Here is a 25,140-nt window from a genome sequence, read left to right as displayed (position 1 = left end):
TACTGTGGCTCTGATGTGTGGTAGTTCCTTCTTTTTTTTTTTTCTTTTCTTTTTTTAACAGAAAAACACAGACCAACGGTGCATATGTCGACTGTGGTAGTTGAGGACTTTTCGGTGTGGTAATAGTTTTCTTTGGTTATTTGCATACATTACTGAAAGATAAACTATTGCTGTAGTAGCAGCATTTTGAGCATAGCTGACAAGCGGGATTATAGCTTTGCCGTGATGATAGTACAGCCTTTATGCATTATGTAGTTGGTAATTTGTTCACAAATTTCTGAGGGTAATTAACATAGTGTTCCACTTTTGGGCCCTTTGGGTATTTCTTGACACCTTTGAAAAGCATGGATTCAAATTAGAGACGTTAGTGTTTCCCCCATGGCACAGATTTCTTTTTTGGCATCATGTCATGATGCAGCAAATCTGGCTGCCAAACCACCTCATAATATCTATAATTCTGGAGTGGCTTCTTAGCTAGCAATGACATAGTGCACATTAAATGCACAAAAAATATCAATGTGCAAATAGTAGTAAACATTTTTTAGATATATTTTTATTAGTCACTAATAGAATTAAACAAAACACCAAACTTTAGCACTTTAGATAGACAGCGTATAATGCAGTCTCTTCCTCGCTGATGTCACTTAAAAGGATATCACAATGGAACGGTTCCGCACGCCACTCCACCTGACGTCATCGGAGCCATAAGAAGTCCTCGCCTGCATGCTGACATCAATTTCACCCACTTTTTTTCATGCCTTTATGACGAAGGCGTGAATACCAACATTACAAACGCAGCATGTGCAAATTCAAATCAGGAATTTATATGCATTTATTTATAAACATACATTCTGTATGTACAAAATATACACAATCATTTCCTTCTTGGTATATTCAGACAGGCAACGGGGAGGCGGGTGGGTCAGTGAGAAATCCACAGGTTGGTACTGTATTCACCAGAAAAAGCTTTAACGAAGGTAAGTAACTTGTTCTTCTGATGGCAACATCTACCTGGGGATTCCTCACCTTCTGAGTAGAGTCCCAAAGCAGTCCCACACTCAGGAAGTGGGTGCCTGTCTGCCTATACCAAGAAATCCTGTAGCACTGAATGGGGAAAATGGCCATCCCTCCTCCTTTTTGAGTTCAAGTAGTAATGTTTTGCAAAAGTGTGGAGGGAAGCCTAGGTTGCTGCCTTGCATATGTCAACAACTGGTACACCTCTATCTAAAGCAGTAGTAGTAGCCTTAGCTCTGGTTCAATGAGTCCTAAAGCTCTCAGGAGGATCATTCTTTACCACTGCATAACACATTTTTATGCGAAGAATGACCCACCTGGACAACGTTCTTTTGTGGACGGCTTTGTCCTTCATTTTGCCCACACAGCCGATGAACAGCTGATCGTCTGTCTCAAATTTGCACGTCCTGTCCATGTAGGATCCCAACGCTCTCTTTGGAGCCAGACAATACAGCCTCTCCTCCTCCTTAGAGGAACGGGATTAGGGTAAAAGGACAGAAGGGAGATGGACTGCCCTAAACGAAAAGGAGTCACTACCTTTAGCAGGAAAACCACTTTGGTTCTTAAAACCACCTTGTTGGCATGGAAAGTGGTAAACAGGGGTTTTATACTCAGAACTTGCAGCTCACTTACACATCTAGCGGACATGATCGCTATGAGAAAAACAGCTTTAAATGTAAGGAGCCTCAACGGGCAACTATGTAACAGTTCAAACGGTGTACCCATCAGGTACGTTGAAACTAAATTTAAATCTCACTGAGGCATTGATAAAGGAGTGGAAGGAAACATATTAGTCAAACCCTTAAGAAACTTTAAAACTACAGGGGACTTAAACAAAGAGGGTTGGTCAGGTGAAGAAATAAATGCCGACAGTGCAAAGAGATAGCCTTCACTGTTGCAACTGTGTAGAAGCATTAGTTATCACTGTGATCACCAGAGGTGGTAGGTAAAACGGCCTCCTTTGAGTTAGGTTTCCGCCCACAGACCACCACTGATGATCCATCGCCGTGCTCCTGGAGATCATTATAGACTCCTTGAAATCTCCATTGTGTTGAAACCACTGCTTGCAGAAGCACCACTGAAGGGCCCTCAAGTGCCAGCACGCATGAGTGATCAACAGAATGCAAGAAGCAAACAGACCGAGCAGAAGTAAGACCTCTAGGATTGGAACGAGCCCAAATTCATAAAGGTTCTCAAGACCTGGCTCTTAGAATGATCAACATACCCACCACAACGCCTTCAGACCCTACGGGTGATAAGCAACGCTCTGCAAGTACGGATTGGTTGATTTGAATGATTGATTCTGAAACACTGGAATCATAGCCCGAATGTCTTGAATCATATGTGGAGGAGGAAAGGCACGATTTGCTGTGCTGTCCAGAACCACTCCTATGAACAGGATGTGCTGAGAGGGCTCCAGGTGAGATTTGGGGACATTGATGGAAAACACGGGGTTGAACAACAGGTGGGTTGTCAGCAGCAAGTGATGCTGCACTAACTCTAAGACCTTATGAAAGGACTTCAAACTGGCAATGTTGCAGCCCTACCGTGAACCCGGAGATACTTCCTGTGCGACTGGAGGATGAGAATATGAAAATACGCATCCTGCAAGTCTATGGAAACCATCTAGTCTTCTTTGTCCAGCACAAGAGGTATCTGTGCTAGGGTCAGCATTTTGAATTTTTCTTGTTTGAGGAACCAATTCAAAATCCTCAGTTCTAGGGTCGGCTGTAAATTACCATTGTTTTGGAGGATCAGGAAATAACTCAAATAACAACCCTGACCCTTTTTCTGCTCTGGAACACACTCCACTGCAAACTTTAAAAGCTGAATTTGAACCTCCTGCTCAAGCAGCAGCAGATACTCTTCAGAACAAAAGCTTTGTTGTGGAGGGAAGGAAAGGGGGGGGGGGACTCCCGGAAGGGAAGGGCATACCCATTTCCTACAATGCCTCACACCCAACTATCCATTGTTATGACCTCCCACTCTTGACGGAAATTAACCTCCCCCCTATGAGTAACACATGCTCGTGAGGGGTAGGAGAACTAGGGTTACTTCCCTGAAAGATTAGCAGAGGAGGATGAAGTGGATGCAGAGGCAAGCTGGTGGAGTGCACCACACTGCTTAGCTCTCCCACGACCTCTGTAGGATCTAAAGTGGGGGTTGGCAGACTGCTGTTGTTGGAAGTGCTGCCTCTCATGAAAGGAGGAGCTGCCTCAATCCCTAAACCTACGTAAAGGTCTGTAGGTCGTGGAGAGTGACTGAAAACCTAAGAACTTGGCAGTGACCTTCCTCTCCTTAAACCTCTCTAAGGCGGAATCTGCCTCGGTTCCCAATAACCTGGATCAGTTGAATGGAAGATCCATTAATGTGGACTTCACATCAGGAGAGAACTCCAATCCTCTCTGCCATGCATACCTTTCGTTGGCTATTGAAGTCCCCATGGCTCTGGCAACAGAGTCCGCAATATCCAGGCCTGATTGTATAACATGCTTTACTGCCGTCTGACTGTCCTGCAAGAGCTCTGCAAAATGACTGTGTCCATACTGCAGAAGTTTGGGGTTGACCTTTTTGGTCAAATCCATCAGCGGATGGAAGTACCTGCCTAATAAGTGGCACTGACTGACTTCAATGCCATACTTACAGATGAAAAGATATTTTTTGCCTACTGATCCACGTGCTTTGACTCCCTGTCAGCAAGAGCATGAAACTTGTACCACCAGCCTTTCAGGTGTTAGATGTTGGCTCAGGAACTTAGGATACCCTGGCGCTGCCCTATACCTCCTGCCAATGGATTTTTAAATTGATGGAGTTGAAGCAGGTTTATGCCACAGATCTAGAACTGGCTCCATCAAAGCCTCACCGAAAGGCAGCAGGGATTCTGCCTTGCTAATTACCCCATGATAAGAGGTGACCTCCAGAGGGGATATGCCCCCAGTGGATAATAATCCCCATTCAGCAGACGTGTCCCACCCACTCATCACCTCAATGCTTTCAAACTCCTAGGGAGGTATCAGAATCTCCCCTTCTTCGAGGTACTGATACTGCTCGTCCTCCAAATATTGTTGCTTCTCCAAAAGCCTGGATTCAAGCCACAGCATCGAAAAAGAATGCACTGGCATCAATGAAACCAGTTGTGGCGCTGGCACCTTACTCCTGGCAGGGGTAGAATGACTCAACAGCAGACAAAATCTATCAGATGTTGGAATCGCAACTACTCTGATGGTGATGGTGTTTTTCTCAGCGCCGTTACACACCAAGGTTACGGGGCTGTAGGCATGAAAGGCAGGAAATAAGTCTGCCTAAACAGCACTGCGAAACCTCCCAGGGAGAAGGCCAATGGCCCAGGGGGGCCTGAAGGAGCACCGGAGGGGGCCATAGCTCTCTACAAATGCTGAGCATAGCATTTAAGAAGTTTGTAGGAGTCATCCCTGGAGCTAGAAAAGACAGATATTCTTGCTCCTGCTGTGGAGGCTGAACATGTCCTGTTGCTTGCTCTTCAATCTCCTGATCCAGTGGAGTCATAGGAGAGAACTGCACCACAGGACCCCAAGATCTCCCCTAAAGATGTCACCAGTGGAGGAGAAGGAGTGGTACTCACTTCCCCAGTTGAGTGGTGCCGGCACTTCAAAGCCAGAGACAAAGACCGAGGGGTGGTATCTCAGGATGAACGACGTTATGAACCATGATGATGCCGCTTCTTGTGCGACCTCGAAGACCTGTGGGACGATGACTCCTCTCGAGGCCTAGATATCGGACGGAACTGCTTCTTCTTTTTAGCTTTTACCAGGAACAAGTTTGCATCCCTTTCTTTTAGTGCCTTCGGGTTCATGCTCTGACAAGAAGAGCATACCCGACATGATCGGAGCTTAGGCACCAGAGGCAGTTTTGGTGCGGGTCAGTGACCGACATATGACCGCCACACTCTCAACAGGGTTTAAAGCCCAACTTCTTCAGTGGAGTCATTGTCGCACAAACAAAACTTCAAAAAAGAAGTTCCCTCGAAACACTGTAACCACACAGAGAGGTAGAAAAACCGTTAGCGTCAAAGGTGTGGAAAAAAGGGAACTGATGCCAGTACGCCGGCGAGGACTTCTTATGGCTCTGATGAGATCAGACGGAGTTGCGTGCTGAACCGTTCCATTGTGAGGTCCTCATCGACGTGGAGGGCTAGAAAGAAAAACATTTCTTTCAAATGCTGGTGCAAGGGGAGTATTCAAAAGGTGAGGAATCCAAAGGTAGATGTATCCATCAGAAAGATTGGTTATATATAAAAAAAAATCATCATTACCACACTAAATAAGCGGTAGGAATGTATAAGCCCAGCTTCATAAGTGGCAGAGGGAGGTGGAGCACTGTTATCTGGATACCTGTGGAGCATTATCATCTTTTACTTCAACTGCCCCCACAGCAGAAGAAAATATCTTATGCAAATCTTTCTAAATGCACCAAAAGGAGAAGTTTGGCTTTTTCAATAGAACGTTGATCCTGCTGAGCTGTATCTCAAACGTAACCAGACACATTCCAGCATCCATACGTATATCAGTAAGGTTTAGGAGGCCTATGATAGGGCATACATTCCAGCCTAGTATGGAAGACTCAAGTAACATGAAAATCGTGAGATTGAACAACTTGGCAATATGCTTATGTTGTGCAGCTTTACTTTCATAAAGACACCAAGAAAGGTGCAAAGAAGTCTAGGGTTGCCCACTAACCCATGCAGAGTAGACTAGGCATCAGCACAACCTAAACCGACTGGCGTAAGGATGGTCCTCTCTTGCAATGGAATAGTCAAGCTAAACATGTACAACGCAGCCCCCCAAGGCTATGAACCAAATACTAGAGAAGAGTTTGCAAAAACATTTCAATTCTATTTTCATATTATGTCCAAAGTAACTTAATTTTCCACCCACAGCTTACAAAACTGGGTTCTGTGAGGAAAAAGAAAACCACTTCACATCCTGTTTGTTAAAATAATTTTTAAGGAAGCTGAATAATCTCCAAAGAAAATCAAAAACAAAAACTAACACTGAATGTGTACTTATCTTATGTAGCAAGGCAATTACATGAAGGTTTATGGACCAAGGTTGAATTAGGGGGAAATGGAGCACAGTCAAGAAAAATCAATATCCCCCATGGATTAAGGCAGGGGTGTTTGATGCTCCTGTTCTCCATATACAATGCGGAACCCAACAGTAGGACTAGATCAGGTTCGATCTTTTTCCTCCTAAATTAGGCAATGAGGCCATCTCAGTCATGTTTTATGCCAATTACACGGTTTTACTGGATCTTACACCGGCTGGCCTTCAGAGGCAACTAGATGTTTCTGCGGAATATTGTATGTCCAACGATTTAAAAGTAAACATGTTGAAAACCAAAGTCATGATTTTCTCTAAAGGAATGGTCCAGAACAAGAGGTTTAAGTGGTGGTTATGTGGAGTCCCAGAAGGGGTAAATAAGAATACTGTTATCTTGGTCTCCTCTTCAGATATACCCTTATTGTTATGCCTCATATTGACCTCCAGTAGGCGTGTGCAAAGGCTATTCCAGGCGCTTTATACAAAATGGACTTAGCATTGGGTAATAATTCCATGGAAGTTCTCAGAGAGAACTGTAATGCCAAGGTTGTAAGCCTGTTTCTGTACGGATGTGAGATTTTGCCAGTAAAATATGAGGAGGATTCAGTCCATTAGAACGAATATGTGGAAAAAATGGTTTGGAATGCCCTGAGGTTCCGTAAATAGTGCCTTAAGGCTAGAATTGGCCTCACCTGTGTACTATTTCAGTACAAACAGCAGCTCCTTAATTATGGGTTTAGTCTCCTTAAAGCTGAGGATGGCTCTTTAAGGCAAATAATAAAAAAAAAGGTTTGCAGGTGCAACAAGCTGGTTAATGGGCTGTTAATCTCTTAGACATAAAGTTGTCTCTGAAGCTCCCCGTATGGTCAGAGCTTAAAAAAAATATCTAGAGCACAGCAGAAACAAACATACAAAAAAACTCTAGTGAAAGAGTGCTCCAGAAGGTGTGATATAGCGGATGTGTGTAATAGAGATAATTTGTATCATCTACAGGAGTCAAACTATGGGGGGCATAATCAGCCCTACCTGCGGGACATAAAAAGTGGCTGTATCAGAAGGTGGGCCCTGAAGGTTAGGCTAGGGCAGGTCCCAGCTTTTATAAGATAGAAGTGCCCTAGACAGGCAGGGGTAGAAAGAGTTAAGTGTTCCTTTTGCCAAAAAGCATCACTAACCTTTTTGCTTTTGCTTATAATTTACCCATGTTTCAATGAAGGTAGAAGAACATTGTTGTTACCGGTTTTCAGGACATGGCAGGTTCGTCGCACAAGTGACTTATTGATAGAAATTTTAAGGTGTGATATTTTGTTAATGTGCTATGTGGTAGGAAAATTCTTGTCTGTTGCTGATGAATGGTCAATTGAATAGAGTGGCCCATTGTATTAGAGGGATGGTGTGTGAATTCTGAGGTCCACTCACATATTTGAATTGAGCCCATGCTGTTATATGTAGTGACCTTTTGTTTCCCTCCTGTTATAACAGCATTGTTGCACAAATATACTTTTATGTTATATTGCCATGGTTTTATTTGGTATAAAAGCAATGGTTTGTTTTGGGTCCTTTTTTATAACAGCATTTTTGCATGATCATACCACGTTTGCACAAACCTACAATGTCATGGTTTTATTCCGTATAAAAGCAATGGTACCTTTTGGGTTCCTTTTTTTTTTTTTTACATAATAGCATTCTTGAGCAAATATATTAGTACGGTAGATTACACCATGGTGTTATTCTGTATGAAAGGAATGGTTCCATACACAAGGGAATGCCAATTCTGTTTAATTGCACTTCGTAAATATTGCATTTTGCACTATTGCAGCATTATTATGCATAGATGTAATTGAAATTAGCAATGATAACAATGATACACTTTATTGTGTCTCTTTGATATATATTGGAGATAAGGGTTACTATGGAAGAGCGTGCCTGTTTAAAAGGAACGGTTCCCTTCATGAAGATAATTGATGTTTGTTGAAATATGTGACTGATTGCAATTCTTAAAACATATATGATAGGCAGTAGGCTAAATTTAGTATATCTGGGCAGGAAAATATTACTTATATATTGTTTTTATAAATGTATATGTTTTTAGAGTAATTGGAGTTTTATTTTAAGTGGTATGGTGTATGTTTCATCAATATGTATATGAAAAGTTTGTATTGCTTTATTGGAATTATATCAAACGGCTAATAAACTCAAATCAAAATTATGTAGCAAGAAGAATACGCTTGATATGCACGGACAATAGTAAAAAAATGAGTGAGAAGTGTCATGGAATACTGCACATGGAAATTCATTGTCCAATACAACATGCCTTAGGAGATAAATAATTATGTATGTACCATGAACTCTGAAAGCTATTTAAAGAGTGCAAGAAAAAATATTATATTTTCAAGGGAACTGGAAAATATTTGTTGGCTAGAATGATCCATTGTTTATGGGGAACTACCTAGGGGAGAATGTTGAAGAATATAGTACATGGGAAGGGCCAATGAGCTTAGGTTCATTTTTTATCAATGGTCTTATGTGTGTTGTAGACCTTTTGAACATGATGTCACACATTACACAGAAAATGATTAGAGTCAACAAGTGTGCTATCTTTCAGAATTGCCGTATGGTACTCCACTGATGCAACTAAAGCATTTCCTCTCCATCAATTGTATCCAAACTGAACAATAGCACAACTTGTTACCAAGGAATCTATGGATACATGCCAATTTGCGAGTCAACAAGTGTGCTATCTTTCAGAATTGCCATATGGAACTCCACTGATGCAACCAAAGCATTTCCTCTCCAACAATTGTATCCAAACTGAACAATAGCACAACCTGTTACCAAGGAATCTATGAATACATGCAAATTTTCCCTGTTAACAATACAACTGGCAACCGTATATATTAGTAGTTGTTAGTAAAGAAACAGTTAAAGAACAATAAAAGAAAAACATGCAATTATTTTCACAACTCAGTGTTAGCAAACAATCATTAACATATGTCGTATTTGGCATACAAAAGAGTAACATTGAAACAGGTGCAATGTTTTGCTTTGTACTGTTGTGATTTGTAAAGTTAAGAACAGCAACATAAAAACACACAGATTTAAGTTCAAAGGGAGAGAAAATTAGTCAAAACCATTTATTTTTTAAAAGTAAATTATTAAAATATTTTAATGATTTATCACCAATACATCTCCCAAACCAAACCAAAAAAGCTGCTCAAATGCCTACATAGTATGAAGATAATATCCAAACTCTACTCAAACAGAAGTTCAACATGTTAATTTCGAAATACACTAAAGACTACTACAGTTACAAATGAGGTGAAGGGGGTGATGATGATCATCTTATCACCATACTGCATCTTATGCTGCAAAAGTGCAAAAACAGACTAGAAGAAAAAGAGATGCTGCGAATACCACCAGTAAAAAAACAAATAAGTGGCTACTGGAATGCTTGATTTAATCTGGAGAAACTAGTAATTGCTCAGGAACAGATTTTAGCCTATCATTTTTTTTTCTAACTATGCCACTCCCGAAAGGGACCTGCCACATTCAAATAAGCCGTGGTCCTGCTTCAATAAAGAATCCCACTGAACTGTCAGGTCTCCTCCAGATAAGAACATAATCAACCCCAGACTGGTTTCTGACTATATACACTTTTTCAGTTAGCTTTGCTATCATGGGCACAGAACACACGTATGGGTATACCTGTCCGATCACACTTGAGCCATTACATGGAGGCAAATAAAAAGGTTGTGGGTGAAATTCCTGAATTATTATCATCCATTACTAATTACTCAGACATCCATTGTTTTCTGCCAACATGTTACTCTAAATAGAGATCAGCCCAATGCAAGTCAGTCTTGACTACACTTACCCAGGCCGTGTGCTCCTTAAGGTAACATCCCTTGTATTCTATGGTGTTGGGGTGTTTGAGCTGCTGTAAAAACTTCACCTCTTTTATGATGTCCTGCCATTTCTATGAGAAAGAAGATGAGACATCAGATTTTTCTTAAAATGGTAAAAATGACAAATACAAGAACTAAAACAAATGTAGAACAAACAAATTAAAGAGAGATGTATGTTTGTCATTCATGCTAAACTGTATTTCAGTACCCCTTATTAGTTATTCCCGTTCTGAAAAAACAAGTCACTTACCTGAACACTGTGGTTCTCCAGTACTGATGTCTTTCACAGATTCACAAGCTTGAATCTTCCCTGCTTTCATGGTGATATTCAAAATAAGCAGTACAATGTAAATGTATTAACATTATAGGAAAATAAATTGACATTTTTATCCAATTCACATTGTTACAATAGACCAAACTCTAGCCAGTCAGAGGCTAAACCCTGGACAGCTACTCTACCTCTGATTTTAAGCACGAGGTACAGAATTGGTGAGCTTAAAACGGGGAGGTGGGCGGGTCACATGGGAATCTATGAAATATATCAATACTGGAGTACCACAGTGTACAGGTAAGCAACTTGTTTTTTTCTCTAGTATTGAATGTTTCACAGATTCATATGCTTGAAGCAGAGTAGTGAGCAGTGCAATATAGTAAACAGTGGAGGAGTAGGTGAAATTCTCAAATATAACTACCAAACATCATAATTAAAAACAAAATATGATTTAGCAATAACACCTTATCTGAAAAACATTATAATTAAATAATGAAAAAAACATAGTCTGTACCTTTATGGAAGAGGTGATGCAAAACCTCTTGTCCCACCATGGTATCTGCTTTCCATCTGGCATCCAAACAATAATGTTTTGTGAAAGTATGTGCATTCGACCTTGTTGCTACTCTGCAAATGTCCATCAGTGATATCCCGGCAAACAAGGTTTTAGAGGTAGCCATCTTTCTGGTGGGATGTGCAGCAACCTTTGTGGATAGTGGCCTTCCCACTTGTTCATGGAAAAAAGCTATTGCCACTGATAGCTAATGGGCTATGCTGCTTTTTGAAAGTGTGCATCCATTCCTGGGTTTGGCAAATAACATGAGGAGCTGATACGATTTTCTAAATGTCTTTGTTCTGTATATGTAGAATTTCAAATATCATTTGATGTCAAGTGAATAAAGAGCCCGTTCTGCAGCCGACGAAGGGTTCTTAAAGTAGACAGAAAGAACAATAAGCTCATTTGAGTGGAAAGAACGTAAGCCCTTAGGTATGAACTGAAGGTTTGTCCTTAACAACTTATCTTCCCTGAACTGTAAAAAAGGCTCAGTGACCATAAAAGCCTGAATTTCACTGACTCTCCTGGCCAAAGCGAGGGCCAATAGTAGTGCTGTCTTCCATTAGATATTATTCATGTCCGCTTCATGGATCGGTTCGAACAGTTTTTTCATGAGCTGGGAAAAAAATGTGTTCAGCTGCCTATATATTGCAGAAGGCTTTATTGGTGGAAAAGCTCCGAATAAGCCTTCATAAATTATTTCACTAGTCCCGCTGACCACAGTGAAACTTCGCCCTTCCTTCTGCAAACCTGGAGATCGGTGCCAAATGCATCTTTATAGAAGAGTGAGCCAAGCCTGATTTCGCCAGGTGAAGAGGATATGGTAACAACTGCTCTGGAGAAGAATTTAACGGGTGTTTATTATTTTTAATATACCAGCAGCAGAATCTTTTCCATTTTGCCACATAAAACATATACGTAGGAAAGGCTCTTGACTGTTACAAGATTAGTTTGCACTCTGTAGGTATGCTCAGGGATCAAAATTAATTGTCGAGCGGTGCCATGCCGACAAATTGAGAGCGTACTGGAGCCGGAGGAGGAGGGGGCAGCCCAGAAGCCCGGGAGCCCTTTAAATTTCATCGCTTGCGCTCCCGCTCGCGGGACACGCGTACTGGAGCCGGAGGAGGAGGGGCAGCCCGGGTGCCCTTTAAATTTCATCGCTTGCGCTGCCGCTCGCGGGATGCGCGAACTGGAGCCGGAAGAGGAGGGGCAGCCCAGAAGCCCGGGGCCCTTTAAATTTCATTGCTTGCGCTCCCGCTCGCCAATGGCCGGGCCCGTCATTGCCAGGAAGAGGCAGGGCAGGGAACCCACCCTGACATCTCTCCAGAGGCTTTTGGATTGGGTGGCACACAGGTACGTGGCCGCCAGAAGGTAGTCTCTTGGTGATTCCCTCTCCATTTTCTGCTGCCTCGTGATCGAGCCCAACTTCTAGGCAATGCAAAGTAAATTGCAACAGCAGCATTTATTTATAGTTATTGGGGCAGGTTCAATTTTTTTAATATTCTCTGCTGTGCCTACAATATAAAACGCTGGTTTTTGTATTCAACTGTTGCAGGTGGGACTAACTCCCTACAAACAATACCTCAGAGTATCTGAAAGGTCGGATTCCACCTGTGAGGGTTGGGGGTGGGATTCACCCCAAAAAAGAAAAAGTGGCTCTGCCCCCATCCAATTTGAGGAACTTTAACAACTTACTGGGATGGGGAAAAGAAAAGTCAGCAGTAACCCCACTGGGCTTGGAGGGGCAAAGAAAATACCGTGACATGCCGCTGAAAACTGTACATTGACCCAAATCGATGATCTAATAGAAGAAGTAGAAAGTTTGTTGGCCACCAAGCCATCTAAGCCCCTTAAGAAAGGGATTACTGCTGTCACTAATGATATAAAATCCTTTTTTGCCACAGTGAATAGAGAACTCCCGTTACCCATAACACAAGGATCTAATTCAGAACCTGTTACAGTAGAAACCTCAACCAACTCAATAGAGAGCTCTAAATTGAGCCTGTCTAGCCAGCCGGGTAGTGTTTTCCCCCTTATAAATTGCGATAATAACTTTTCACCTCTTGCCTGCTTGGCACCCTCTGATTCAGAGAGGAGTGTGCCAAGAGTGACAGAGGAGCTATTAACACCTACTGCTACTCAAGAGGGACCACCCTGTTGAGGCACAGCTAGTACAAATAAGAGCTGAAATTTGGAGCCTCAGGGAGTACCTCACATCCTTTAGCCATATGATACAAAAGAAGCTGGACAGCATATCCATCGTAATTGGGGGCATAAGGAAATCCTCACCCGAGCCTAGCCCCGCATCTAGGCAAACTCAACAAGTCGAAACATCCACGGCAGGAGTATACAGGGGAAAGAGGGACGAAGTGGCAATACAGATCCACCATGGGGGGAAAAGTATACTTCCTGATCCGGCTGGCTTAAACAAACACGATATAAATCAGAACAAAAGGGCAAATTGCGAGGTGCACTGAAACAAATCTTTAGATAAAAGCTCCACAGGCCCTCTGCGAAGTGCCCCACCAAGCCAGATTAAGCACAGCCACTATGATATATATATGACAAATGTCCCCAAGCTAAGCTATGGTCAGAAAGAGCAAGGGGATTCCCTTAAGAACAAAGTAATCCATTGGATAAGGGGGGTCAAGAAGTGCAGGTCCATTATAAGGGATGACAGTTACTGTCCAGAGATACTCACAAGAATGCTCAGCAACAGACCTTATAGGCCTGAAGCTGAGCAGCCAGACCCTAGTAAAGGGTCTTTTGGCACTCGATCAAAGATTGAGACCCGGGACTTCATCCCAAATGTCGCTTGCCCAAAAAATCCCTCAATCATTGGCTAATCTGTTTTTTTAAAGAGAGATATGAAACACCCCATTGCCTCTGAGCACACGCATTCTAAGAAGGGATTATAGGAGCAGCCCAACCTCAACTATAGATTGACATGAAGCCCCTATAGTGAAGGCTGGGAGAGACGGCACACCTAGTAAAATGGCTTTGGACCCCTCTATACCAAGTAACCAGATATTGTGCATCCTGGGGGCACAGCCAAGAGCACATTGCAGTGACCAAGTAGAGGAGATGGTTTGTGGAGCAACGGCTTACCTAAGTGGAAACAGAGAGAAGTTGCAAGATATGGGGGATGGATCTGACTCATTGATTAAGTTTCTGTCCTGGAATGTGGCAGGTCTGCTTCAGAAAATAGCTAACCCTGATTGGTGCAGCCTCATAGACCAACATCATATTATCTTATTGCAGGAGACATGGGCTTCCTCTGCGATTAATAGAGTAGGCTATTGGACCTTCCAGAAGATTGCGCTTCCATCATCATCTGGCAGGGCATCGGGGGGCTTGATAATCTGGCTAAAACATGATTTGTTCCCAAAGGTAAAGGAGTTAACAACCCCCACGAGGGACATATTAGCTGTCGAGGTCAAACTTAGCAGCCCAAGGGGGCCCGTCCGTATAGTAATTGTAAACATATATGTTAGAACTGGCACCCAAAGGTCCCAGACTGCTTTGATAGGTATGCTAACAGACCTCCTGAACTGTTTACCGGGGGGACAAGGTTTAATCGTTGCAGGAGATCTGAATATGCACCTGAATTGCAGAGACAACAATCAGCAAAAAGGAACTCAACTTGCAGATCCATGGGACAGATCGGGGCCGGTCCGGGTCACAACTAAGAAAGTAGGGGGAGCATTAGATCTACTAGAAGACCTAATAAAAGCAAAGGGGTTAAGCATAGTAAATGGGAACACAAAGTCAGATACCCCTGCGTTGCCCACATACAGGAGAGGCCCATACTCAAGTCACTTAGGCTATGTCCTAGTAGATGACACCCTCTGGAAATCTCTCATCGATATGCTTGTTCTCCCTCGTAACGATAGTGATCATCAAGCTCCGAGTACCTCCTTTTCCACTACTTTATTTAGCTGCAAAACATTGACAAAGTGGGTAATGCTCTAACTATGACGAATAATTATAAAAATGTGAAACGGGATTGGTGGAAGATGATAAAAATTTCCAGTTATCAATTTATAAAATAGTTACATCAACGCTCTCACCCTTGAAACACACTGATTTTGAAATGGTGGATTTGATTAATTTGCATAGCATCCTGACCAATCGGCTAAAACCATACTTTCAGGTAGTAAGGAGGCAGACAGAGACTGGGGCTAGAACATCGAGGTGGTTTTCTAACTCCTGTCATCAGGCCAAAATACAGTTATTGGGAGCACTGAAGGCAAGAATTGGTCGAGAGATAAGAGTATCCAGGGCTGCATACAAAGCAACACTAAAAAATGCAAAAAAAGAGTGGGAAACTAAATACTGGAATGGGCTGGTGGATGCACTCCATGAGAAGGATCTTAAACTGTTTTGGAAACTAGGGTCAGGAAAAAGCAGCTCCCAAACCGTGGAGAACTATCCCGTAATCCAGCCAGAAATGTGGGTGTCACATTTTAAAAATTTATATAGAGAGCCTCAAATTGACTATATGACTGCCCCTTCATTAAAACCCAATGAACCACTTATTGCCAATACACCAATTGCTGGGACAGTTACACTACCTAAATTTGGTCTGGATCTTTTCACTCTAAAAGAAACAACCTTGGCTCTCCAGTCAGTACGTAAAGGGAAGGCCCCTGGGTTAGATGGTTTCCAAGGTGAACTATATCTGTCCCGACCGATAACTTGGTCCCTATATTTAAATGCGCTCAGTAATGAGATACTGAGGGGTGGAGGAATTCCCCCTACGTGGCAAGGAGCAATTACAGTCCCCATCTTCAAGAAAGGGCCAAGGGAAGAACCTACAAATTAGAGGCCAATAAGCCTAATTGATGTCAGCCAAAAAATATTTTGCAAGCAGGTACTGAACAGATTACAGGCATGGATAAAGGATTCTCATATCCTTTCCGACTTGCAGGCAGGATTTAGGAAAGGATGGAGTACAATAGATCAGGTGTTCAGGTTCAATCTTCTCTGCTGGAAATACCGGTTACTTAATAAGAGCCACCTTTGCGTGGCTTTCATTGATTTAAAAGCTGCCTTCGATAAGGTTCCACGAGATGTATTGTGGAATGTTCTGGAGAGCTACCAGCTAGATGGAGAGTTATTAAGACTGATTAGGTATTTACACGAGGGGACTTTCGCTTGAGTACGCTGGTCTCATGGTGGTGATTTAACAGAAGCTATACCTGTTAACAGGGGGATCAGGCAGGGGTGCATTCTGGCCCCAACACTGTTCAATCTCTTCATCAACGGTGCGGCGGACCAGCTGTTACATTGCAACCATGATGCTCCAAAGTTAGCTGGAGCCTCTGTCCCCATTTTAATGTTCGCTGATGACACTTTATTAATTTCGAGAACGCCAATGGGCCTACAAAACAAACTGGACGCTTTTTACAATTTTTGCTCCAGTAGAGGACTTGAAATAAATACAACTAAATCAAAGTTTATGGCTTTTAATCCGCACAAATCGTTCAGGGTGACAATGACCATAGCAGGCCACCCAGTAGAGAGAATTAGTCAATTTGATTACTTAGGGCTTAGGCTAAGAGATGATCAACAGTGGTCGGCACAGATTGTGAAGAATTTGTCAGCTCTCAGACAGTAATAGGGAGGGAAATTGCTAATATTTCGGAAGGGGAGATCTCACCCGCCATCACCGTCTACAAAGCAGCGGCAGTGGCAGCTTCAATTTATGGTGCCGAGCTTTGGGGGCACACTGACTCAAGGTGCTTGACGACGGTAGAAGACCGCTTTTTACGTAATTTTTTGCGGCTGCCTATCAGTACCCCCCTCGTACCCCTCAGACTAGACCTAGCCTTAAATGTGATTCATAATGAAATTGCTTTAAGACCACTTATGTACTGGGTCCGTCTCTGGACTTTTGAGCACTTGTCCACCTTCCAAATGGCAATAGATGAGTTTCTTGTGGGTGACTGTGTATCAAAAATCCTCTGGCTCAGATACATTAGAGACATGTGTAAAATCCTCCTCCTTAAAATGGAGGAGGTGTGGATAGATCCCCATAACTTGACTAAGGAAGTAAAAAAGCGTATAAACAGGTGCTATTGGGAGAATATTCTGGTGCAAAATTGGTCTAAAAACCAGGGCAGCCGGACCCAACAGTTTTTGGACCACAAATGTAGCCCTAACTTCGAGGCCTACATGGACAATGTAAATCCTCCCTACACCAAAACCCTCTTCATTAAGTTTAGACTAGGGATCCTTCCGCTCAAGACATTTACTGCGAGATGGAGAGTGGAGGATCGCAATCAGACTTCCTGTCATCATTGCCAAGCGATACCAGAGTCACTCGCACATTTTATATTTTTTTGCCTTAGATATCTGGCCCCCAGGAAGAAGTGGATTGTTCCGTTATGTAGGTCAATGGGGATAAGGGAATGTAATACATCATTACGCCTCTTGATAACTGATACAACTGACAAGATAGTTTTCTCAATCGGGAGATACCTGCAAAGTGCATGGTCTATAAGAACCAGAGATTTGTTATAACTGTGTATTTTAACAAGTAGATTTTAGATTTGAATTATTTAATGTAGCAGCTGATAACAGATTGGAGCTAAGACTTACCGCCTATTATTTTTTTATATCTTAATATTTAATATTTTATAATTTTAAGCTTTTAAGATCAATGTTTGGCTTGAGCTGCTTAAATAAGCATGTCATTTTATAATTTATTCAGGGTTTTTTAATGTATAATGTGGTGCTCTTTGTTCATTTCTTTTTACAATTGATTCACTGCATACTTATGATATGGTGTCTTATTGTATAATTTTATGGCTTACAGCCAAAATTAAGTTTATTATTGATATTGATAGATTTTATTTGAGGATGCAAGACCTTGCCGTTGCTCATTGTCAGCAGGTTCTTCTTTGGTGGAAATTGGCAGACACAGTGACAGGAGGATGAGCTCTGTGAATTCAGTCATGCCGGAGCTATTAGAATGAGATGGCATGATTCATTCTTCATTTTGGGTATCAGGTGGAAATGTAGAAATGCATAGGCAAACATCCCTGTCCATCAGATCTGAAGAGCAATCCTCCCAAAAGCCCCTCAGAGGGAATCTGCTCACAAACTTGTGCTTTTTTTGTTTAGCAAAGTTACGAAGAGATCTAGATTTGGGTTACCTCACTTGTAAAATTCGAGACTTCTCCTGATTTAGTTCCCATTCGTGGCATTGACTGGATGTCCTGCTGAGAGAGTTCGCCCAGACATTGTTGACACCTGGTACATGTTCCACCTGCAGGGGATATGCCGTTTTTCAGCAACCACTTCCATATAAGCTGGAGTTGAGAAGAAAGGCTTTTCAATCTTGTGCCCCCTTGTTTGGCTAGGCAGAACACTGTGGTAGTATTGTCTGTCCTGACGAGGATTGAGGACTTGCGGATTCTGGGCAGGAATACTTATAATCCTAGAAAACTGCACTGAGTTCTAGGAGATTGATGTGCATCTGAGATTCCTTTTCAGCTCCAATTCCTGAATGTGAGCTACCTAACCTTCTAGGGACGCATCCATTGTCATTATGAAGCTTGGTTGAGGTGCTTCGAAAGAAAGACCCGGCGTAATGCTCACTTCCTTTCCCCACATGCTAAAGTTTCCTTCATTGTAGGAGTGATGCGGATGATGTTTCCGATTGAACCGCTTACCTGCACCCACTTTGCATCCAATTATTCCTATAAGGGTCTCATGTGCAGGCAACAGTTTAGTATCAATGTAATGCATTAAGATAACATCCCCAGCACTGATGTTAACAGTCTTACTGAAGCATACTTTTTTCTTGCAAAGAAAGTGGCCATCTTTACTATCTTTTGAACTCGTTCCATAGTCTGAAATGCCTTGGTGCTCGTGGTGTCTAGTATGGCCCCCAGAAAGACTACCAATTGAGAAGGAGTCATGGAGGGTTTTTCTGTGTTCAATTTGATTCCCAGAGACTGAAAGAGATGCTGACAGGCTGTGATGGATCCTTTTTCAGAGATGTAGGCCCCTTCTCAACCAGTCATCTAGAAAGGGGAATGCCTGGTGTCCCTATCCTTGTAAGAAAGCAGAAACTGGTGCCATGCACTTGGTGAAGACTTTGAAGGCTAATCTTAGGCTAAAAGGGAGAACCTTGAATTGATAGTGGCATCTGGTCACCTCGAACCTGAGAAAATGAGGATGTTTCATGTAGATGGGAAAGTGAAAGTATGCGTCTAAGAGATCGGGCGATGTCATGATATCCCCTTTGTTGACTAGCAGTAAGATTTCCGGAAGGGCAAGATCCAGAACGGTTGTTTCTTGATATATTGAATGAGCTGTTGAAGATCTATGACCAGTTTCCATTTCCCAGACCTTTTTCTGATGAGAAAGACATTTCAATTAAAACGTTTTCCTTGTTGTTGCAAAGAAACAACCTCTACAGCCACCTTTTCAGAAGTATATCTATCTCCTGTTTTAAGAGATTAAGAAGTTGATGGTTTCTCTTATGAGGAGGAGGATTGTTTTTTTTTTTATGAATTCCAGGTTGTGGCCATGATGTATGATATCAAACACCCATCTATCTGAAGTGATGTGGTCCCACTGCTTGTAAAAGGTGAAGAGGTAATGGCTCAGCTAGTGGTTTTGACGTAGAGAGGTGATAGGAGCCTGAAGATTGTCAATGTCTCTTAGAGGTGTCCTGGGAAATTCCTGTGGCTGGGGATTGTCCCCACGCAGTTTGTCTTGCATATGTAGAAGTTTTGGAGCCTCTGTAAGACTGCAGCCCAGAGTATTCTGGCCGGTATCCCTGCCGTGAATACGGTTGGTATCTATAGGACTGAAAAGGAAGTTGTTGACTGTATTGTCCTCTTTCTCAAAGAAAAGGGTGAAAATGCTGCTGCAGAAACATCCCCAAGGAGCGTGCAGTATCTCTATCAGCTTTGATGGTGCGCAAAGCGCCATGTACGTGCTTGCCAAATAAATTCTCCCATCAAAATGCATGTCTAATATTTTAGACTGCAGGACGAAATTAAGTCACTTTCAGCCAACCATGCCTACTGTAATGTTATTTGTGTTTTGACCACTGACTCCACGTTGCACTTAGCCTAGCAGCACGCCGTCATTTTAGTGACCACCAACTTCATTTTTCCTATTGACTTTATTTTAGCATTAGCCAACGCCATGTTAAAAGCTGCAAGTATTTTATACAATGTGCTCATATTTTTATTCCACGTGTTTGTGTGTTCTTTCTCACCAAGGGCTTAGGCTGATAACAATGTACTAGGATAGAAGGGAACGGTTTTGTGTTGATAGAGGGCACCTTAGGATTTTGGCCAATTCCCGACGTGTTCTTTTCAAAGCTGACCAAAAATAACTAGCATTTTGTTTAATAATAAACTTATGCAGTCAGAGGGAGTTTCTATAATTCTTCTCTCTTGTTTGTTCAAAGTATAAGAGGCCGATACCAGATAGATCGGGAAGTGACTCAGATCTCGGACATGCTCAGGACACTGAGGAGTGTCATCCTTTATGTGAGGATAAATGATCTCACTCTCCACAATCTATTCTGGGATCTGGCGATTGGATGCTGATTAGGATTTGCCCTTGCCTCATGGTGATGCATTTTTTAATTCATTATTTGCTTTGCATTGTAATACAGATACATATATTTGCTGTGTATATTGCAGTGGAAAATCATTTCTACATGTTTTCATTTCATTCCTTGACCATTTTTAAACGTGTACTTTCAATAATCTAATCTCCTTTACGAACCTTGTAAAGTGAATTAATAAATGTCTTCTTTAGACTTAGAAGCGCATTCCAGAGATTTTTGTCAGTGCATGAGTGTTTCAGCTCGGTCATTAGTGAAGCAACACACCTATGTAGCTGCCATTGTAGCAAAACATTTTCCAATATTGTCTAGCCTTTTGCCCTCCTTGTCTGGTCGTGCTGAACAGGGAGCTGAAGGGTTCCTAGGTCTTCACTGTGCAACTTGCATGACAACAAAATCTGGAGGTGGGTGATCTATCAAGCAAGCCCATGTATCTTCCAGAGCTTTATATTTTTTATCCAGCCTGGGGATAACTGCAACAATAGATGCTGGAGTCTTAATAAGTTTAAGGCCCTTTTCCCAGACATGACTGATAATGGGAATAGAGCAGACGGAATTCTTAGCAGACCTCTTGAAACTGTACAGAAAGCATTCATTCGCTGCACCTGGAGAGGTAGCTCAAACCTCCTAGAGGCCCTTTCCACCAACTTGTAAAAGCCTCCAATGTCCTCAGGCAGGGAACTTGGTGGTGGAGGAGAAAGTGATGGCGATGAAGGGACTATGTAGTGATCCCATTCTTGACCTTGGGTAACCAGGTCCTGAATTAGCTCTCCTTCTTTAGGTTGAGCATCAGCACCACTTTCTATGTAGTGGTTTTTGACGGTGATAGTGGGTGGTTGTTGTTCTGTAGTGTACTCCTTATTGGAAACTGGTAAAGGACTGTTATGCAGTGGTGCGGACTTGATAAAACCTGCACAACTTGGAGTTTAAGTCCACTGGTTATTTTCCTGAGGAAAACATTTGTAATAATCCTTTAGCATAAGTCTCAAATCTGTTACTAAGGAAATAGGCACTGAAACACTAAGATAGTGCCCTCTCTCTCCGTCTAGTGCTCTTCATACTGTTCCTCATAAGGGTAGCTCTCCTGGAAGGGTTATATTATGAGATTGGGACTGCTTACGGACACTAAAGGAGTAGTTCCCTTGAAGATAGGTGGAAGTTTCTAAATTAGTGCCTTTCTGTTAGTCAATTTCACAGCATTTTACACTCAGCAGTGAGGGGCTAGAGGCTGCACCAAAGAGTCCCTCATTGCCTGATTCTTTAGTGGAAAGAAGGCGAGATGGAGGAAATGGAGACACCTTACTTGGATACTTGGAGATGTCTGATACGGCACCAGAATTCCTTATCTTTTCTGTCTTGTTGACAGGCTCATCTGCAAAAAGTGGTATCCTTCTTATAGTAATCACCACAGAAGCAGGCATCGATGACCGACTTGAGTGTGTCTGTCGATGGGATGGTCGTTGACGGTGTTGACGACTATGTGGTCATCACCACCCACAGACGAGGCCGTCGTCGTCATTGACACCATGGCTGGTAACGGCAGACATTGTGTCGTTGACATTGTTTTCTTGTCAACGCCATCATTGACGGGTGCGTCAACAGGGTAATTTTTATTGACAAGGATTTCTTGAGAGGAGTAACAGGCACACTGTTTTCTCTCCAAATGTCTTGGCTTTCACCCTTTTGGTATTTTTGCCAGATAAGGTAGACTCCTCATTTTTGCTCTTAAGGCCAGCTGGTGAGAGGCTTGAACTCTCTTCCTCCTCAGAACCAGAATCTTGCCTGGATTTGTTTCTTTTGAAGCCGTAAGAGTAGCCTGGCTTCCCAGTCTTTTAAGGGTTTTGCAGAAAACATTCTACAATGTTTGCAATCCTTTGGCTTATGGTGTGGATACAGACAGTAAAGACAATCCTTACGAGGGTCTTCTGAAAAAAGTCTTGGCTTACCACAAGACTAAACTGGTCTATAAAGCCTTTTCTTGGATCTCTCTCTCTGGATGAGTTCCAAACTTGAATTAGAAAACAACACAGTACCTCAGAAACTGTGGCAGTAGAATGTCGTAGCTAGTGGTCAAATGGTGAAAAGTTGAACAACTGAGCAGAGTTCTGGGAGACTTCCTCACACACAATGTGCAATTAGAAACTTGATGTATGGTGGCTCTGCAGGGGAACAGTGGTCCAGGGTCTAGCCTCTGATTGCCTGGAGCTTGGGTCTATTATAACAATGTGAATTAACAATTTCAGTTGTTATTCCTATGCTGTTAATGCATTTACATTGTACTACTTATTTTGAAAATTGTGGGACTCCCTCCATGACGATAGGGAAGATTCAAGCATGTGAATCTATGAAAGATTCAGTACTGGAGAACTACATCTATTGCCCATGTCGCCCACTTGATACCCTTGCTCTTATCACTACACAAAGTTCTTGTACAGTTGACAATTTCTTCTTTACCCATACTGTTTCTACTCATTTCTCATTGTCCCCTTTTCAAACATGTATAGCCACTCAGGTCTCACTCTTACCTCGTTCGTCTGTTTCCCACTGTAGGACATCTTTTTAACAGCCACAACCTCATTGGTACCCACATGAGTGGCCTGAAAGAAAATAATAAATTCCAAGTGAGGGAATGAGATGACATGGAAGTAGAATAAAGTAACATATCTTTAAGAACTTCCCCATGGATTGCAGTAGTAACCATCAAGGTATAGTAAGTATCCAGCACTAAAAGGTATGCTAGCTAAGTTAGCCACAAAGTCGACCTTTACAGATTGGGCTACACACAACAATAGCGAGAGCTTCGGAGAAGTCATTAATCATTAATCTTTTAAATTAAGTTCATTTGAGGTAATCAACTGACAACAAATGGTACTAGGTGACTTCATTAAAATAAAATTTACGGGGCTTGGCCAAGATGGTGATGGAGTAGGACGCTGTCTGCGATTCTTCACTGTCCAGTTCCACAAACTCTATAGTACTGGTGGCCCCAGATTGCCCATCAGACTGCTCAATGAGAGGATACTCTCTAGGACGGGCAGGGACCTCACAGCAGAACTCTAGGTACCCGCATTCGGCTGGGACCTCCAGATGTGCAGATGAACATATGGGCGGAGGTGGCCTCCTCGCCACAATAACAGGAGCTGAGACCTCTGTGGCCAGCGGAAGAGCACAACGCTTCTGGTGCCTTCGGGCCTGGCCGCAGAGGCGATATTACACCCTTCACCGCCAGAGGCGGGTGGTGTCCACAAACAACACGGATGTTGCGCCAGAGAATCCCTCTGATGGTGTGTGGAGCGGGCCCCTGTGCTGAGGCCTACCATCCCTGAAGCTGTGCATTCCATCAGAGCTTGCTGACTACAGAGACTAAGGCCCTCATTATGATCTCGGCGGTGAAAAATGTCGAGATCAGTTCTGGCGGTCAACAGAAGACCGCCAGCGCAACGACCCCCCTGCTGGCCGTATAATGTTTTCCCTGCTGGGCCAGCAGGCAGAAACAGTGTTTCCGGCCACCGGCCGAGCAGGGAACAGGGCCTTAACATGGACAGCGGCTCCAAATGGAGCCACCGCCAATGTTGGTGTGCGGCGGGTGCAGCAGCACCTATCACGCAGATCACTGCCTGCGCAACAGGGCACTGCACAGGGGCCTCTGCACTGTCCATGCCAGGTGCATGGGCAGTGTGGGGGCCCCAGGGGGGCCCAAATCATCCCAAGACACCCACTCTGACAGTCTTTCCGTGGAGGTGTAAACCACCAGGAAAAGGCTGGCAGAATGGGTATCATTATCCGGAGGGCAGCGAAGCTTGCAGCGCTTCCCTGTCGGATAGGAAAACACAGCCAGGCTTACTGCTGGTGGTGTTTTTTTCCGCCATTGGGTTTAGGCTGCATCACTATATGGCGGTCTAGACTGCCATGCCGGTGCGGTAATTACCTCCACCATGTTCATAATTACCCCCTATGACTCCAGAACATTGTTTCGGGGGTGGGAGGTGAGCTTGGTGCAGGTCTTGCTACCCCCACCCTCACATACAGGGCAGCATCTAAAAACAAAAGAGACCAATCGGTCCGAGAGGTGCTGACCCGTTCTACCCCAGCTCACACAGAGGAAGCTGGATCCATGCTGCATCCATCCACACAGGAGAGCTCAGAAGGGCTCATTGAATCCGACCTACCCCCGGTCACAAGGGGCTTATTGACCTTCCTGTTCGATCCCTTGAAATCCGACCTCCAAGAACTTCGAAAAGACCTGTCCAAAGACCTACGAGACCTCAGTACAGATCTGACCTTGAGTGGCGAGAGGTCTCTGGCCTAGAAGAAAATGAGTGTGCTTAAGATGAAGACGTGGAGTTGCTGCGCATCCATAAATATCAAGATGTCCTACAACCCCAACGGGAAGATCTTGAGAACAGGTCCATTTGAAACAACATTCACATTAAGGGGGTCCCCTCAGGCACAGAAGGATCAGATATTAAATGATATACCTTAGCACTCTTTCATTCAATCCTGGACTGGGAGGAGGACAAAGACCTACAATTAGATCATGTACACATGGCCGGCTGCACCGGAGGGACTGGCTCGGAGCCACTTGACATCCTAGTCTGTGAATATAATTTTCAGATCAAGGAAAACATTCTGAAAAAGGCCAGGACCCAGAAATCCACCTGCATCAGGGACCACACTCTCAGCCTCTTTCAGGGCATACCCCTCACACTACAATGCTGCAG

At 43.1% G+C, this 25,140-nt stretch overlaps 1 protein-coding gene across 4 annotated transcripts in view; it reads right to left on the bottom strand.

Annotated features, from left to right (window-relative positions):
- The window catches only part of TAOK3 (TAO kinase 3), a 1,041,334-nt gene that overhangs the window by 706,585 nt on the left and 309,609 nt on the right, over positions 1-25,140 (bottom strand). For all 4 annotated transcript variants that reach the window (XM_069214478.1, XM_069214480.1, XM_069214479.1 and 1 more), the window contains 2 exons: positions 22,945-23,016; positions 9,964-10,065 (listed from right to left, as the gene is read on the bottom strand). In XM_069214478.1, coding sequence (XP_069070579.1) covers positions 9,964-10,065; positions 22,945-23,016 — 174 coding nt within the window. The remainder of the gene's footprint in view (positions 1-9,963; positions 10,066-22,944; positions 23,017-25,140) is intronic.

The sequence above is a fragment of the Pleurodeles waltl genome, chromosome 11 (assembly GCF_031143425.1).
Source record: "Pleurodeles waltl isolate 20211129_DDA chromosome 11, aPleWal1.hap1.20221129, whole genome shotgun sequence".
NCBI classification, from domain to species: domain Eukaryota; kingdom Metazoa; phylum Chordata; class Amphibia; order Caudata; family Salamandridae; genus Pleurodeles; species Pleurodeles waltl.
This window is presented reverse-complemented; position numbering and strand designations above follow the sequence as displayed.